The sequence below is a fragment of the Stegodyphus dumicola genome, chromosome 8 (genome assembly GCF_044657685.1).
Source record: "Stegodyphus dumicola isolate Sdum_Otavi_A_Nest chromosome 8, ASM4465768v1".
Taxonomy (NCBI): Eukaryota; Metazoa; Arthropoda; class Arachnida; order Araneae; family Eresidae; genus Stegodyphus; species Stegodyphus dumicola.
In genome coordinates, this window is record NC_140775.1 from 104708280 (window position 1) to 104724324 (window position 16045).

The 16045-nt window shown below is 31.9% G+C and overlaps 1 protein-coding gene across 1 annotated transcript in view; it reads right to left on the reverse strand.

The window, feature by feature from the left end:
* Positions 1-15655, reverse strand: part of LOC118190223 (uncharacterized) — a 75181-nt gene extending 59526 nt beyond the window's left edge. The window contains exons 1-4 of the mRNA XM_035360899.2: positions 15495-15655; positions 10447-10644; positions 5037-5161; positions 4811-4919 (exon numbers count right to left, since the gene is read on the reverse strand). Of these exons, the coding sequence (XP_035216790.2) occupies positions 4811-4919; positions 5037-5161; positions 10447-10644; positions 15495-15585 (523 nt within the window). The 5' untranslated portion in view covers positions 15586-15655. The remainder of the gene's footprint in view (positions 1-4810; positions 4920-5036; positions 5162-10446; positions 10645-15494) is intronic.
* Between the last annotated feature and the right edge of the window lie 390 nt (positions 15656-16045).

Here is a 16045-nt window from a genome sequence, read left to right on the forward strand (position 1 = left end):
AAAAATATAACACATCATTTATAAAAATTACTGTGAAATAGGATGTTTAACAATGAAGAATTTTAAATGATACGAGGCGTATTCGGAAACTAAGTACCGTTTTGAAAAAAAAAAAAAAATAGTAAAACAATTTTTTCGAATCCAATTTTATTTTTACATGAAAATGCATGTCTTAAACTATTTTTCAACATAGTTTCCGCCAATGATCAAACATTTGTCATAGCGGGTGACCAGTTTTTGTATACCATCGTCAAAGAAACTTCCTGCCAGTTTCGATAACCACGACTCTACAGCATTTTTCGTGTCATCATCAGATCTAAAGCGCTTGCCACCAAGCTCGCGCTTCATGTGCAGGAATGTTTGGAATGGCACGCCTTAGTTTTGTTAAAGTCTCACAATATCGTGCCGCATTGATGGTTTCACTTCTGGGAAGAAATTCAGTAAGCAAAACGCCTTTCCTATCCCAGAAGACAGTGCACATGATTTTTTGTGATGACATTGTCACTTTGAACTTTTGTTTTTACGGAGAATGAGTGTGTCTGCACTCCATCGATTGTTGTTTGGATTCTGCTGTGAAATGACACACGCAAGTTTCATAACCTGTCACAATTTGGTTTAAAAAGTTTTCTCCCTCATCACTGTACCACGTAAGAAATGTCAGGGCACTACCAAGTCGCTTTGTTTTGTGAACATCAGTGAGCATTTTTGGAACCCATCGGGAACACAGTTTTCGATAATTCAAGCGGTCAGACACAATTTCGAACAAAACAGTACGTGAAATTTGTGGAAATGCCTCTGAAAGAGTTGTCATTGTGAAGCGTCTGTTCTCATGAATTGCTTCATCAACTTTCCTTACCAAATCATCGGTGACAACAGAAGGCCGACCACTCCGAGCCTCGGCGTGGAAATTTGTTCGACCTGCATTAAACATTCTTAAACACTTTCTTACCATTCCATCACTTAATCGCGTATTCACCGTAAACTTCTGTCACTTGACGATAAATTTCGGCCGGTTTAACATTCCTCGCGTTCAAAAATTTAATCACGGCACGAATCTCACAGTCAGCGGGAGAACTAATTGTCTTAAACATTTTGAATATGCACAGCAAACTGAAAACACAACATAGAGCAACCAAAATGGCGACAATTGAAAGTCAGTGAACAATAAAGACTAGTGCGCATGCGCGGGACGCCTACCACAGCGCTGCGACGGAGCTAGAATGAAACAGTACTTAGTTTCCGAATACGCTACGTATTTATGAGTATTTTACAGAAAACGAGTTCTGCTTTTACTTCATCCGCTGCTGCATCCGTTACATTTTGCTACTGAAACAGAGTAATTTTTTAAAAAATAAATAGCTCCACTTTGCAGTTACCAGCCTTCTAAAAAACTGAAAATATATCAATTTTAAAAAATACAGGTTCCTTAAAAATTTAATAATTTTATTTGTTCTTACTAAAATTTTTGTATAAATTTAACTTGATTAAAGCATTTTTCTTAAAACCCTGCTTGATTAAAAACATTTGCATTACATTTGCACATGTATTACATAGTTTTGGATGCATTTACGCAGTTTAGGATTTATCATTTTGAATTATTTAATTTTGATAAATTCCGAGCTTGCAATGCGTACTCACGAATATTTAACATACAATAAGAAAATTTTAAAACACGTTTTAAAAGATATTTATGTTAAAAAACGCATCGAAAATAACAAAAATGTGTGGTGCATAACAATACATAATAAGCAATTAAAAAGCATTTTTTGCCACCATAAAAGCACATTTCGACATTAAGAATAATTGTAACAACAGTGCCACAATACTCTTTAATCTTTCTATTAATAGACAAATTTCCCTGATTCTCAACTTTAAAACTTAACTTCAAGATTTCAACTTCATATAATAATCAGTAAATTTCGTTGTTCATTTCTTAGACCCAATCTTTACTTTTAATTTCTGTTGAATTTTGACCTACCATGTCAATGTGGCGTTACATATATTACCCAAACTGAAAAACCGTTGAAATTTCTTTTCAGAGAATATGCATCATATGTTTGGAAGGAGAAATAAATGTTTAGTAGTTAATCACAATTAGACACTCAAACAGAATTTTGATTTTCGATACACAAAATGTATCCATATAATTTTTTTAGTAAACTGTATTTCTTTGAATCTTTTCACTTTAATAAATATTTTATGCTTTACTTAATGACATAAATTTTTCCACGCTTTCAAAATTTTAATGTGTTAGCATTTCCATGTTTCATTATTATTTTCGTTGGTAGATTACATTTGTTTTCACCTTATTCCACTCATTTCGTTCCTTATAAAATCGTTTCGCTCCTATGTCTGACTGCTTTTGAAACTGATTCCAAAATCTTCGCCAGGGTAAATTTGCTTTTCTGTCCAATTTTAAAATGTATAGTCTCTTTAACATCAAATAAAGACAAAAATGTGTACTTAACCATAAACCTTCTCGTTGTGTACCCAGAAAAAGAGTCTTTTATCTGTTAAATATGAATAAATTTTATTAAAACATTGTCGGATGTTTTTGTCTAAGCGTTGTCAGCTAACCATTATATCGGCTAAATTTGTTGTCTATTAATAGTGCTGTCGGTTAAATGCCGCAGCAGTTAAATGTTCTGTCGGTTAAATGCTCCGTCAGTTAAGGGTCCTGTCTGCTAAATGCCTCTGTCGGCTAAAATTTCTTTCCGCTAAATGTCCGAGTCAGCTGAATATCTGTCGGCTAAGCGCCGCGGACCCTATTTTATTAGCCTTTAAGGTATATCTCCCGCCTTCTTGGCATGCCTTTGTGGTGTAGTAATCTGCATGCTAGGTGCGTATTCCAGAGGTCCATAGTTCGATTCCCGGCGAAGGCATCGCATATTTTTCATTTTCCTGCTTCCAAAATACCTAATGTCTCTACAGTGGTGCCGAACTAAAAGGGTGGTGGAGGATGAATCTCCGCACCCAGGATTTGGCTATTGGGTCCCCTAAAAAAACCAGACGCCCTCTAAAAGGGGGAGTATATAAGGTACTTCTTCCTCCTTCTTGACATGTCTTCGTGGTGTAGTGGTCCGCACCCTGGGCGTGTATTCCAGACGTCCGTGGTTCGATTCCCGGCGAAGGCGTTGCATATTTTTCATCTTTCCTGCTTTCACAATACCTAATGTCTCTACAAGCCTAAAAAATAAATTTATTGACTAGAAATACTTTTTGAATAGTTCAGCAATGTTAAATTTTGCAATTATCATAGATTTCAGAGTCTCCCGATTGTTATCTATTTTTTATGGTCAGACTATATGTTATATTGCTTTCTTTGTTTCCAGTAAGAATAGTTCAATCAGTAATGGTACATATTTAAATGAATTTAATTGTCTGACAAATCTTTCTAGGACTATGCAACTCAAGAGTATGTCTGTATATATAATGTGAATACGAGCCAACTTTTCCTGGAAAGTTTGACGAAGTCTTCCCAAGTATGCTAATTCATATTCATACTTGGAAAGTTTAAACAAGGTATTAGGATTAAACAAAACTTTATGCAACCAATTCGTTAGTTGAACCGGAACAAACAATCGATATCAGTGGCCAATACCTCTGCAAATGATGGATTAAAATCATGGTTTAAATTTTCAGCTATATCAAAATATTTCTAAACGTTTTTCAAATGAATAATATTTTATCACTTGACTTTTTTTCACCAAAATGTTTTCATGGAAAAGTTAACCTTTCGACAATACTTTTCCATTCCACATTGCTTTTCAAGTGATCCATTGCAAACTCTGAAGATAATTTAATTCCAAACGACGTTAGAAACAGGAACTCAAAAATTCTTTCCCAAAACATTTTTGCAAACCTTTTTCTTTTTATAGACAGCACGAGTATTCAGAAAGTATATTTAGATCTCAGAGTTATTTGAATATTAAAAGCATTTTTATTTTTTAATAACTTTCCATGGCTACATGAATCAGTATTGGAAAATTTCATATCAAGTATTTATAAAATCTGGGACGTATTATAAAGAGAGACACTACCCTGGAAATCTGGGACTGTCTTACCTAATTTCGAATGTCTTACTTTAACATACAGGAAGCAGCGCAGGGATTTGAATGAAAAATTATTCTTTAAAGTATTTAACATTTATGCAACATTATTAAACTCTGATTGCAGCGTAAAGATTAACTCTCCCTTACAGATGCTTATTAATCTTTATTTCTTCATCAAACTTCTGATGAAACTTCATCAAACTTTTTCACCAAAATGTTTTCATGGAAAAGTTAACCTTTCGACAATATTTTTTCATTCCACATTGCTTTTGAAGTGCTCCTACTATACCCCTACCTTATAATTATTCTTATCCTAATATTTTAAAGACCTTTCAAGTTCAGTTTAATAAAATTATGCAATTTTTATAAACAGCGGAATCTATGAAGCAAGTGGGCATTCGAATTTTGCTTGGAAAGACTTCACGCACTGGCATTATTAATAACTTTAAAGCAAAAGCTGATTAAATGTAATTAAATTATGAATAAATTGCTTTATTAAGTTTGACTAGTTAAATTATGTTTGTAAAACTGCTGTATGCAATTTTATTTTCATTCTAAATACATTCAATAATGCGACAAAAATATTTTTGTGGCATTATGTGGTTTTAGCCAATTCTCCAGTATACTTGATAATTATAAATTCCAAAATGCACCGGAGTTTTGTTGTAAATAGAATTTTAAATTTCAAAAAATTTAGATGTTACATTAAAGGCTTATCATCGCTTATTAAATAAAGCAAATAAGATAATTTATCTTACTTGAAAAAACGTGAACCACTTCGCAGTTATTTCTCCCAAACTGCGGAAAGTCCAATTTTGTTGTGTATATATATGAAGGGAAAACAAAAAGTTCCTGTCTGTCAAACGTCTACAAAAGCAAATATGTTAAACTTTTATTTGAAAGTGTAATTAAAGAAACAAAATGCACTTCAAAACTTTTTCAAAGTTTGAAAAAATAAAATTTTATAATAACTAAAAATGTTACCGAATTATCAAAGAAAAGGGCCTTCTCAGGTTTCTCAAGTATCTTTTTATTGTTTTTATCTATTGTATAAGGGAAAAACGAAGTCTCCTCCTCAGTAGGTATTTTTGATACAGAACATTCATTTCCTGTAAAATAAACAATTTCAATGAAAACCAAAAATATGGGTAAGGTGCAATTCAATTAATCTGAAAAAAAAAAAAAAAATTAAAACGCAAACATGTGTGTCCTAATCTTACAAAGGAAGTTTGCTCTCTCTCTTTATGAACTACAAGCGTATAAGACAGCATATATTAAAAATGGAGTTTTCATTACAAATAATATGATTTTTGTAAGGCTGCAAGGATTATGTTAATTTTATTAACAATTAAATTTTGAGTTAAGCTTCTTTCCTGTCAAATTCTTAACTTCAACTTACTACTTCCAGGCAGAACGTAGTTTTAGAATCACGTCTGAATACATAATGAGGAGGACCGGTATTTAACCACGAAGTTCTACTTGCTGAGTTAGAGAGAATCAGAGTTTCTGATTAGCGCGCATCCGCCTTTTTGGCTACTCTTCTCTCAAAGCTGTTATTACGCTCGGCCATACTCGGGACCATGATAGCTTCGCAGTCATCTCATGTTTAATAGGCCAACTCCATTAAAACTTTGATAGCTTCGGCTATATCTCTTTAGTTTAGATTAGGTTTAGCTTTCGTCTTAGCCTCTTAAGTTCAAGCCCAAATGTAGGCTTTTATTGTACACTCCAAGACGGAGTTCTGTTAAATCTTATTTGAATAATAAAGGGTTATTTACCCTTCCATCTTGTTGCTTCTTGTCACACGAACTCAAGTAATTATTCGCTTATCAATTCTTAAGATTCTTCACGCTTCTCTCATTTACAAGTGGGGAACTCTACAAGGCAGCCAATGATGTTCCATTTGAAATCTTCCAAAGTTTTTGGGAATATCCAGATTCACTTTCTTCTCTAAGTATTTCTAAAAAACATGACTTTGGGGTGATAAGAATCGTGTATAATTAATTATCCGGTTACCAAAGTAAACGCATAAATAATGAATACAAGTTCTTGCTTCTTTGAACTGGCTATACGATTTAATTCACTATCCTATATCGCCAGGATATTTGTATATGCTTCTTCTCTCTCATTATGCGTTTCATCATGCAGAGAACTGTTAGATTATATATTGATATATCTGTGCCATCAACTTGCTTTAAAAGAAATTGTAATCACAGTTTATCATCTTAAAAATACACAACAAGAGCCACCAGCGGCTGAGCAATAAAAGCCCCTGGACACTGGTAGTTCGGTACGGTGCCGGAGTGCCGTGGAACAGGCTGGTTATGTGGGCCTTTCAGTGGTTTTCCTCATGTGTGACATGGATACGAGCAAATTTATCTTAAAAGACCTTCACAAGATGCTCCTCCCTTTCCGTATACTGCCAAAAGGCGGAGCACATAATAATTTTTTTTAAAGTACATAACACAAGTGAGATTATGCAGATACAATGATTTCTTTCGCAGAGTAATTTATGTGCTTTATGAATTAATAAAGCTACTCTCAGTCAGCCAACGTTTGTCTGACTGTGGAGTTCAGCATGGAAATTTTTCTTATGAAACCATTAAACCAGAAGCTGAACTGTGTCTGCTAATCTTAGTCCAGTGGAAGAAGTTCATCAGTGCTTGTACTTCGTAAATACATACTTTTTTAACAGTTTTTCGTGAAGAACCATAAGAAACCTCGTTTTTTTCCAACAACTGTCCAATTGATTTCTTGGAAATTTTTCCAGCAGCTTCTGTGGTTAGTAGTACTGATCTTTCTCCTCTTGTTTTCCTTTGAAGTTGTATTCAATTAACTCGTCTTTTCTTAGTTTGAAACTTTCCTGCATTTTTATATTTCATCTATTACATCAAAAAATTATAAATTTCGTGTAGAAAGAGGGTCCCGAGATTGGGGCAAAATATCGGCTCTAGTAGCAATTTCTGGTAACCCAAAATCGACTCTGTTATTGAACTTTAAGTGAATTGTAGAAGGTGTATCACGTCACAAAGAAGTATGTCAGGTAAGATAAGTACTCAGTTCTGTTCATCACTTTTTTTTCCGTTTTGGATGATCCCGCGAAAGACACTTTGTTGGAGGTGATATCTCGGAAGATCTTGCTTAGAACCACTATTATCTCAAATGTTGGAAAGCCTGTGATCCCCTTGGTAATCAAGGTTTCAACATTTGTTAGAAAATCATTCTTTGACGCATAAAAACTCCGAAATTGATACTCATACCAAATCTACTGATGGCATGGGCAGCCAGATTTAGTGGCAGATGAAATTTCTGATTCTTATTTGGTGGAGTTTTCGTGGCGTCTTGGGTACTATGATCAGGAGGAACAGAATCCGTCTCGGGACCATACAAGTTGTATTAAAGAATTGTATGTGCTCCAGTTATACAATGCTGACCATAAGACATAGCTATGAACACACAGGTGAGTACTTTTTTTGTTTTTGTATGAACACACAGATGAGTACTTTTCTTGTTTTTGTAACATATGTTTTCGGACAGCTATCTTGGAAAAATTACTTCTTGGCATCAAAAAATTCTCCAAAAATATCAAGGGGCACCCTACTGTAAAAGTTTACCTATATCCTTTTACCCTATACCTTTCATCCTACTTAAACCTATAAATTAAGTAAATTCAAATAACGACTGAGAATCTAAATTTATAGAGAGAGTTTGATTACCTGGACTCGGAACACGATCATACTATTTCTTCTTGCTAGTGTGCTCTATACTGCTTCACTCGTAGTTACGTAAAAAGATGGATTAGTTCAGGAACATGTTTCCTAGTCCTTCATATGTTGAATTATTAAATATCGAGCTATTATGCTATTATAAGGCAGCATGCAGCGACACGTAGTTTTATTATTCTCTTTAATTATAAACTACAAGCCCTGAACCATCAATAAATATTTTTAGCCTATAAGGTATTTCTCCCGCCTTCCTAACGTGCCTTCGTGGTGTAGTGGTTCTGCACGCTGGGCCGGTATTCCAGAGGTTGGTGGTTCGATACCCGGCGAAGGCAGTTTCTCATTTTTCATTTTTCCTGCTTCAAAAAATCCTAATGTCTCTAAAGTGGCGCCCGAACTAGAAAAAGGGTGTTGGATGAAGATTCGCCACACACATGATTTGGTGATTGCGTCCCCTGAAAACCCCAGTCGCCCTTTAAAAAGGAGAGTATATAAGATATTTCTAACACTTTCCTAGGGTGCCTTCGTGGTGTAGTGGTTCTGCACGCTGGGACGGTATTCCAGAGGTCTGTGGTTTGATTCCCGGCAAAGGCAGTTGCTATTTTGCGTCTTGCCTGCTTCCAAAAAATACCTAATGTCTCTACAGTGGCGCCCGAAATAAAAAGGGTGCTGGATTCTCCACACCCAGGATTTGGAGATTGGGTCCCCTCAAAACCCCAGTCGCCCTTTAAAAGGGTGAGTATATAAGGAATTTTTCCCGCCTTCCTAACGTGCCTTCATGGTGTAGTGGTTCTGCACGCTGGGCCAGTATTCCAGAGGCCCGTGGTTCGATTGTCGGCGAAGGCAGTTGCTCATTTTTCATCTTGCCTGCTTCCAAAAAATACCTAATGTCTCTACAAGACCAAAAAGAAACGAATGGGATTTTGCAGCGTCCACTGTAAAGGCGAATCACTTTTAAGATTGTTGCCACCAAATATTATCACCCTGTAGTTGTTTTTAAATAAATTAAATAATGAAAAATCTGCATGCGTGCATGTATATTCCTCGTACTCTGGAAAAACAACGGTACCTGGATTGGTCATATTTTGAATAACGTAGTCCTCCACCCGAAAATGTGCACTTGGAAGCCCGAATTTTGAATTTTGTACTTGTATATTTCGTAAAATGTTAATGATTTTTTTTTTTTTTTACTAACAAACTCAACGATTTGAAAGCGAGCAGTGGCAACACTGTATGGAGTAAAACATTTTTATCTCTGCACTTACGAGACTGATTACAGGAACTTCTAAAGAGATACTATTTTTAACTTTTGTGATTTTGCCGTCGAATTGAATTTTAGGAGGCGTAAATGCGAAGAACACGATATTTAATAAATAAAGCTAACACACAAAACGTTAATAATAAAAAGACAAATCAAACGTTTTTCAAGCCATCTTATTAAGAAAACTGAACATGATAAGATGAATTTAGAAAAGTCTGAAATTATCAACTCGTATTGCGTATCTTTTTGTTGACCTGCTGTAAAGATTTTGCAGCAATATAAGTTTTTACAAAGAAAATTCTTTACTTATATGTAAATGTCTTTGGAGTGTAAGTACTGCAAACGAAAGTTTTAAATAACATTTTATTTTAACTAAAAATGAAAAGATGCACTCGCTTGGTCCTCACAATTCACCACCCCTTGTAGCTACGTAAATTAACATAAAATGAGAATGTAACAAATCACTAGTAAATTAAGTAGTATGTATAAACTCAAAGGTGTCGAATACCAAACTATAGAGCTAATTTCAAACTCTCAGCATAAATATCGGAATTAAACCCGCTACTACCCTTTTTGAACACTTGACATGCAGCTTAAATACTGCTTCTAAAACACGTTTAAATTTCCATTTATGTCATTGCAAATTTACATTCCGGCAAGAAACTGAAAACAGGAGGGAAAGGAAAGAAAACTAAAACTAATTGATTAGATCGACACCCTTGCGCACATAAATTGCAGGACATTTAAATTACAAAACAGTTTTCTTATACAACCCATTTCTGTTTATTTAAAAGCTATTTAATTTCATATACTGTTTCTATCTTTGATTTTTTAACTCAAAAGAGTTACTAAACTGTTTACAAAAGTAGCGAAATTTTAAAATTAAACACGAAATAAAATTGAGTAAAAAAAAAAAAAAAAAAAAAAAAAAAAAAAAAAAAAACCTCTTCTGAATTCATTTTAAATCCATTTTACAATCCGTTTTTGGAAAAAGGAGACATTTATTCCCTCCGTACGTGCAGATGCCAAGCCTGAACATCGTTCAAATAAATTCTAGAGCGGTCAAATGGATATTTTCGTTAAATATATATTCGAAATTTTTCGCGATTACAATACTTCCTTTACCTCTTACAAGGAAGAAGAACCGCATTTAATTAAATAAATCATAAATTAATTTAATCGAAATGAAAATTTTCATTAAAGAATTTTAAAGGACAAAATTCACAGCAATTTTTAGCATCCGTTAACGAATTGTGCACTAAAATAAATTTAATAAAATTAAAACAAGGGACAGCCTTTTAGCAGTACAAAATAGCTAAAATGGTGTATAACGCGAGGATAAAAATTAAATAATGAAAAATATTACCATTTAAAAACACGCTCAGGAAACTTTTACAGATCTCAAACTTACCTGCAATATAAATCACTTCATCATCGTTGAAGTTATAGATGCTTTTAGTAAACACGTCCTGATAAGTGTAAAATAAGGCAGCTCTGTTGTTAGTTCTGTCGTAATACACAGCTGCATCTATTTCCTCGAGCTCTGTTTGAAAAATCGCTTGAACTTCTGTTTCAAATACATCAGGAAACGTTGGCTTCGGTGGATCACCTATGAGAAATTATAATTTAGATTTTTTTGATCAAACGTGATTAGATATTAAGAGAGTCGTATATGCTCTCTTGTGCTGCTAAGTAAGTCATCAAAGCTTTAGAAAATTTTTAATATGCTTTTTTTGACAATTTTTATCATAACGTTAAAATTTTATTTCTTAATTACCCACTTCTAACTTTATTTCAAAACTGCACAAATTCATAGACTTTTTAATCCTTTTCTCTCCATTTTCGGCTTTAGGGTATTAAAAACAGTTAGAAACGGTTTAATGGCACTTTCTTGCCTGACATTTCCAAAAAAAAAAAAATATTCATTTAAGGGCAAGGAGAATTGTGGGTTAAGTAATTTAGTGCGCATCAAAGCATTTGCCCAGCACTCAATTACCTGAGAAATCCACTGCTTGATGCCACTTGCCCGACTACGTTTGTCCGACAACTCGTTTCCCAGACGGGTGTGTTTGCCCGACAGGTAAACGTTTTCCTGACATATTACTTTTTTTAATTCATTCTAGATAGCAGATTATTATATTTCATAAAAATGACCCTAAATACATATGCGTATGCCATGGGGAATAAGATTTTTCTGACCGACGAGGGAAACCAATTCATCTTCGCTTAAAACATGAAAAATTCTTGTAATTAAAATATATACATTTACGGGTAATTATACAACTAATGAACTAATTAATTAACTAAATTACTAACTAATTAATAAGTAACTAATAACAACTAATGAACTAACTAAATTAATTATAAAATAATTAATTAATTTAAATAACGAAATATAAACAACATTAACTACTTTTCGATTGTAATGATAAAAGCGATCACAAAATATACTCGATATTTCATTTGAAGCAGTTACAAAAGTCAAAACTTACTACTTTGAATGTACATTAAATATCCATTATACAAATCATTTTATCACATTAAATATCAACTATACAATTTATTTTACTTTGAATGCATATTAAATATGAACTGCACAAATTATTTTATTAAAAAATGGCACTATGTTTAACGCGATGCATGAGATTTTACAGTGACACAAAACAGAATATTTAAATTTTTATTTTAAATATAAAAAGGATATATATTAATTCATAGGCATACCTCAATCACTCGTTACATTTTAATAATATGTTATGCAATTAAACACTAAATACAGTATGTAATAAAAGAACAAAAACTAATTAAATATATTAAAACCATTTAAATATTTTTAAATATCAAAATGAAAATTTGCAAAAAATTGTTAAAAAATTCAATAAGGAAAGAAAGTTTTTTAATATAATAATTTTTTAGAAAAAATTTTACTCCGTCTGGCTAAATCATTAACTAATTAAGAAATAATAATTAATGTACCATGATCAACTTAGCCCACAAATATAAATTGTTCAATAATTTACAAAAAAAAAAAAAAATTGAATATGTGAGCTCTGTTTGTAAATAATACAGGGTAAGCAAAACTTTTTCCCTCATTACAAAACAATATACTTCGCGAAAACATACAGTTAGGCACACATATTTTTGAAACACTAACTGCAGCAATTCAGAGGCAGTTTTTTTTTTTTTTTTTTTTTTCTTTTTTTTTTTTTAAGAACAATACTGTATAACTAAATTTCAGTGTGTTCTATAGTTTGGCTTTTCTCTATAGTTTGGGAAAAGTCAACTATTTAACTTTTCTTACCAATTCCTTATGCTCTTAACATCTGGAGGATGGTGTCCATACAAGCTCTTAAACCACCGCTGATGGGCGATTTAGTTTCATGATACCACAAAATATAATCAGCTTTTTTTCATCGATTCATTCCGTTACAAACTATTCACTGGTGCAATTGAATGTCAGTGAAACGCTAGAGTAAAATTAATTGCAGAACAGATTAAAATGAAAACGTTTTGTGCGTTCTAGTTCAGTTCATTAATTTACACGCTATTAATAGTATAACATCCAGTGCTTAAGTGAATAAAGTTGCTGAAAATTCCTAGTTATATCATAACTTCCATTCCTTAGAACAGAAACATCATCGATGCTTCATCGAAATATCGTAGATTGACTACATCGATACCTGTTCTCATAAAATGTAGCATAAATTGAAACAATATTTCTAAAAATATTTTCCAGAGATTTCTTTTGTGGAAGTCGATATCCTTGAAAACAAACTGAATATCTATTTTCAACTCATTCAAGAATTTCGTTTAACGTCTACAAAATTTGGAAAGCGAAAAAATTTATTTAAACTTGTTTTCTGTATAATAAAATGTGTATTGAAAAAGTCTCTCCTGGATTATTTTCTTAAATATTGATCCCAGCTGTATACATACGATTATAAAGTTTTTTTTTAACAGAAAATAGCTAACTGTACAAAACAGCTTCTGCTAGGTGGAGTAGAGGGTGTATAAGTAATGAAATGTAACATTTTGTATAGCCATCGTTGAGCGAGATTTCCAATAAATAACATTTTCATTAGAGTAAACTCAATAAATAAAAAGCTCCAAACATTTGTGTGCAAAATTAACGAAGTCACAAAACAACTACACTGACTGACCATCATCTTTGTTGAGTCAATAACAGTAAAGATTTAAAGATAAATTAAAAATTGAGTGTTATTTTTATATCCTTTATCAACGTTATTTCATACCTCCAAACGTCCAAAGATGCAATGATTAATGTGATTTCTTTTTCTTTATTTAGCTTATATTCGCCTCTCAGAGCGTTATGTGACGTAATATATGTTTTGGGCAATCTGCCAACTTAAGCTTTGAACTTCTAAATAATACTATAAACGTTTTATTAATCTACTGTGAAGTTAATATTTAAACAATTAAATGGGAGTATTCCAAGAATTTGCTGTGCGTGGTGCGTGAGGGCGCATGGAAGATGTATTTAAGATTTTGTTTTGCCGAATGACAACATTCCGAGAAACTGCAACCAGTGAAGACACATGGAAGATCATTTAGTAGCAGCTCTTGCCTACAGCTTTTCTATATTATTTCCGTTCATATCTCTGATTTCCGAAGAATTATTATGTCTACAAAATTTTCTTTTCCAATGACAATATTTTGTATCGCAAGTAAAAAAAAATTATCTTCTTTAAGGTGTAATAAACCACAAGTACTAGTAAAATAAATAATAATTACACTGTAATTCTAATTTACGTATATGCAGTATAATAATAACTATATTGTACTTTTAATTATAATGTAATTGTAATTATAAATTGCACAGTTTCATCGCTATTCATTTAATTACATTGTAATTGAATTAATTGCAATTACAGTTATGATGTAACTGTATGATTTATGATTGCTGTTACGATGTAACTGAGTTAATGCTGTAATTAGTAATTATAATTACATTATAATTGAAGGCTATCGACTTACAATAAATAATACTGTAATTGCATTCCAATTATATTGCAATTGTAGTTGCAGTGACATTGTAATTATAAATGTAAGTAATTCAATTACAGTTTAATTGTAATTATAGTGTAATTAAATTATTTACACTTGCAAATACATTGTAACTCAATTATTAATCGATTTACTGAAACTGATTACTAATCACCAATTCCTGTGACCAGTTTTTAAGTTTTATCAGTATTTATATACAATTCAGTATATTAACAATGGATCATCATTATCGATTGCTTGCATCTAGTTGTGGTATTTTTCGTTTATTCTTCAGTTTTATTCGTCACATTGATGGTCCTGAGACTGAGACTTCGACTATACGTTTTAATGTAATTTACTGTATGTTTTGTTGCAAGGGAAACTTTAATTTTTCTTTTATCATATTTCATTTCATCGAACATTAAATAATTTTAAAAAGTAAAATATTTGTACTTCCCTGAAACAAAATATAAAACTTGCGGAAAATAAAAAAATAAATAAATAAATAAATAAAAGAAAAGAAAAATAAATAAATAAATAAAAATAAAAATAAAAATAAATAAATAAAAATAAAAATAAAAATAAATAAATAAATATTTTTATTTGCTTATATCATAAAATTAAAAATGTTATTTTAAAATTAAATTCACATATCTTTTTTTTTTTTTTTTTTTTTAATATACTTACGCATAGTATGCAACCGATTTTTCGTTATTTTACAGGATAAAAACAGTTTACATATTGCAGGCATTCACCTGGATTGATTTAATAACTTCTGTAAAAAATTCAACTACAATTTTTTATATTTTTTAAATAAAAAGAAAAATTAAACCTTATGCACAGAAATGAACAAGCGTAGTTTACTTCATTGAAACGTGAATAACCATTGATAAATCCGAATATTTCTTTGGAGAGCAAAAAACAAACATTTAACTTATTAATAAATGCCTTTTAAAAGGATTAAAACTTATTTCTTTACAATAAGTTTAAGTTCTTTACAATAAGTTTTAAGTTAAGTAGTTTAAGTTAAGTTCTTTACAATAAGTTTAGTTAATAAGTTTTAATAAGTTTAACTTATTTCTTTACAATAAGTTTTAAAATGTTTCAGTCATCATACAGTACATGAAAGCTTTATACCTTCTAAGCCTATGATATTAGGATAAATTTAATTTTAAAAAATACTTTTGAATAAAATTCAGGTACAAAATAATTAACGAATATGTTGTTTCAATGCAGTTATGAATTAAAAAAGAATTATTTGTCCTTAATTAAATTTCCTGTCGCTATAACAATACTTCGTACATTTACCCTCATAATTCACGCGAAATAATTTTTCTGGAAGTTATTCTGTATACGAAATAACCATATTGAAATATTTGTCGAGTTTAAAACAATTTTTGATGAATCCTAAATTTTATTCGTTGCTACATCGCAAAGAATTTTCATGCATCTTACCTTGAGAATATGCTGAACTAATACAGAGTAAAAAGTACAAAGTCCACATTCCAGCAGAGAGGAAAGTACTTCTCATTTTCAGTCGCTTCATGAGGTATATGGCCCAATGATCATTACCTTACCTTCAAGCAATCATTATTCACATCATCACAAGCGGGGCGGATTAAGCAAATGCTCTTCGTATGATGACTTATCAGACGGTTATCAACTTCTCAAAGGTAAACAATCGGACATATCTAACTCTCATTGAGACAATATCTATAACGTGCTTTAAAATAGGAAAAGAAAGGATAAAAATCATTGAAGTTGTAAAATTTTCAAAGAATTTACTATCTTCGAATATGACGGAAGAAGTTTCGGTGTCTTTTAGGAGCAGTTCTTATCAATAGAAATATTTACATACATGCATAAATATTTACAAACATGCTACGATTAATTATCACGTCCTGGTATAGTGCGACGACAGGACTAGATCTGAACTCATTTTAATGAAAATTAAGGCCTGTACAATAAAAAGACTAGCACAATAAAAAAAATGTTATGCCCATATG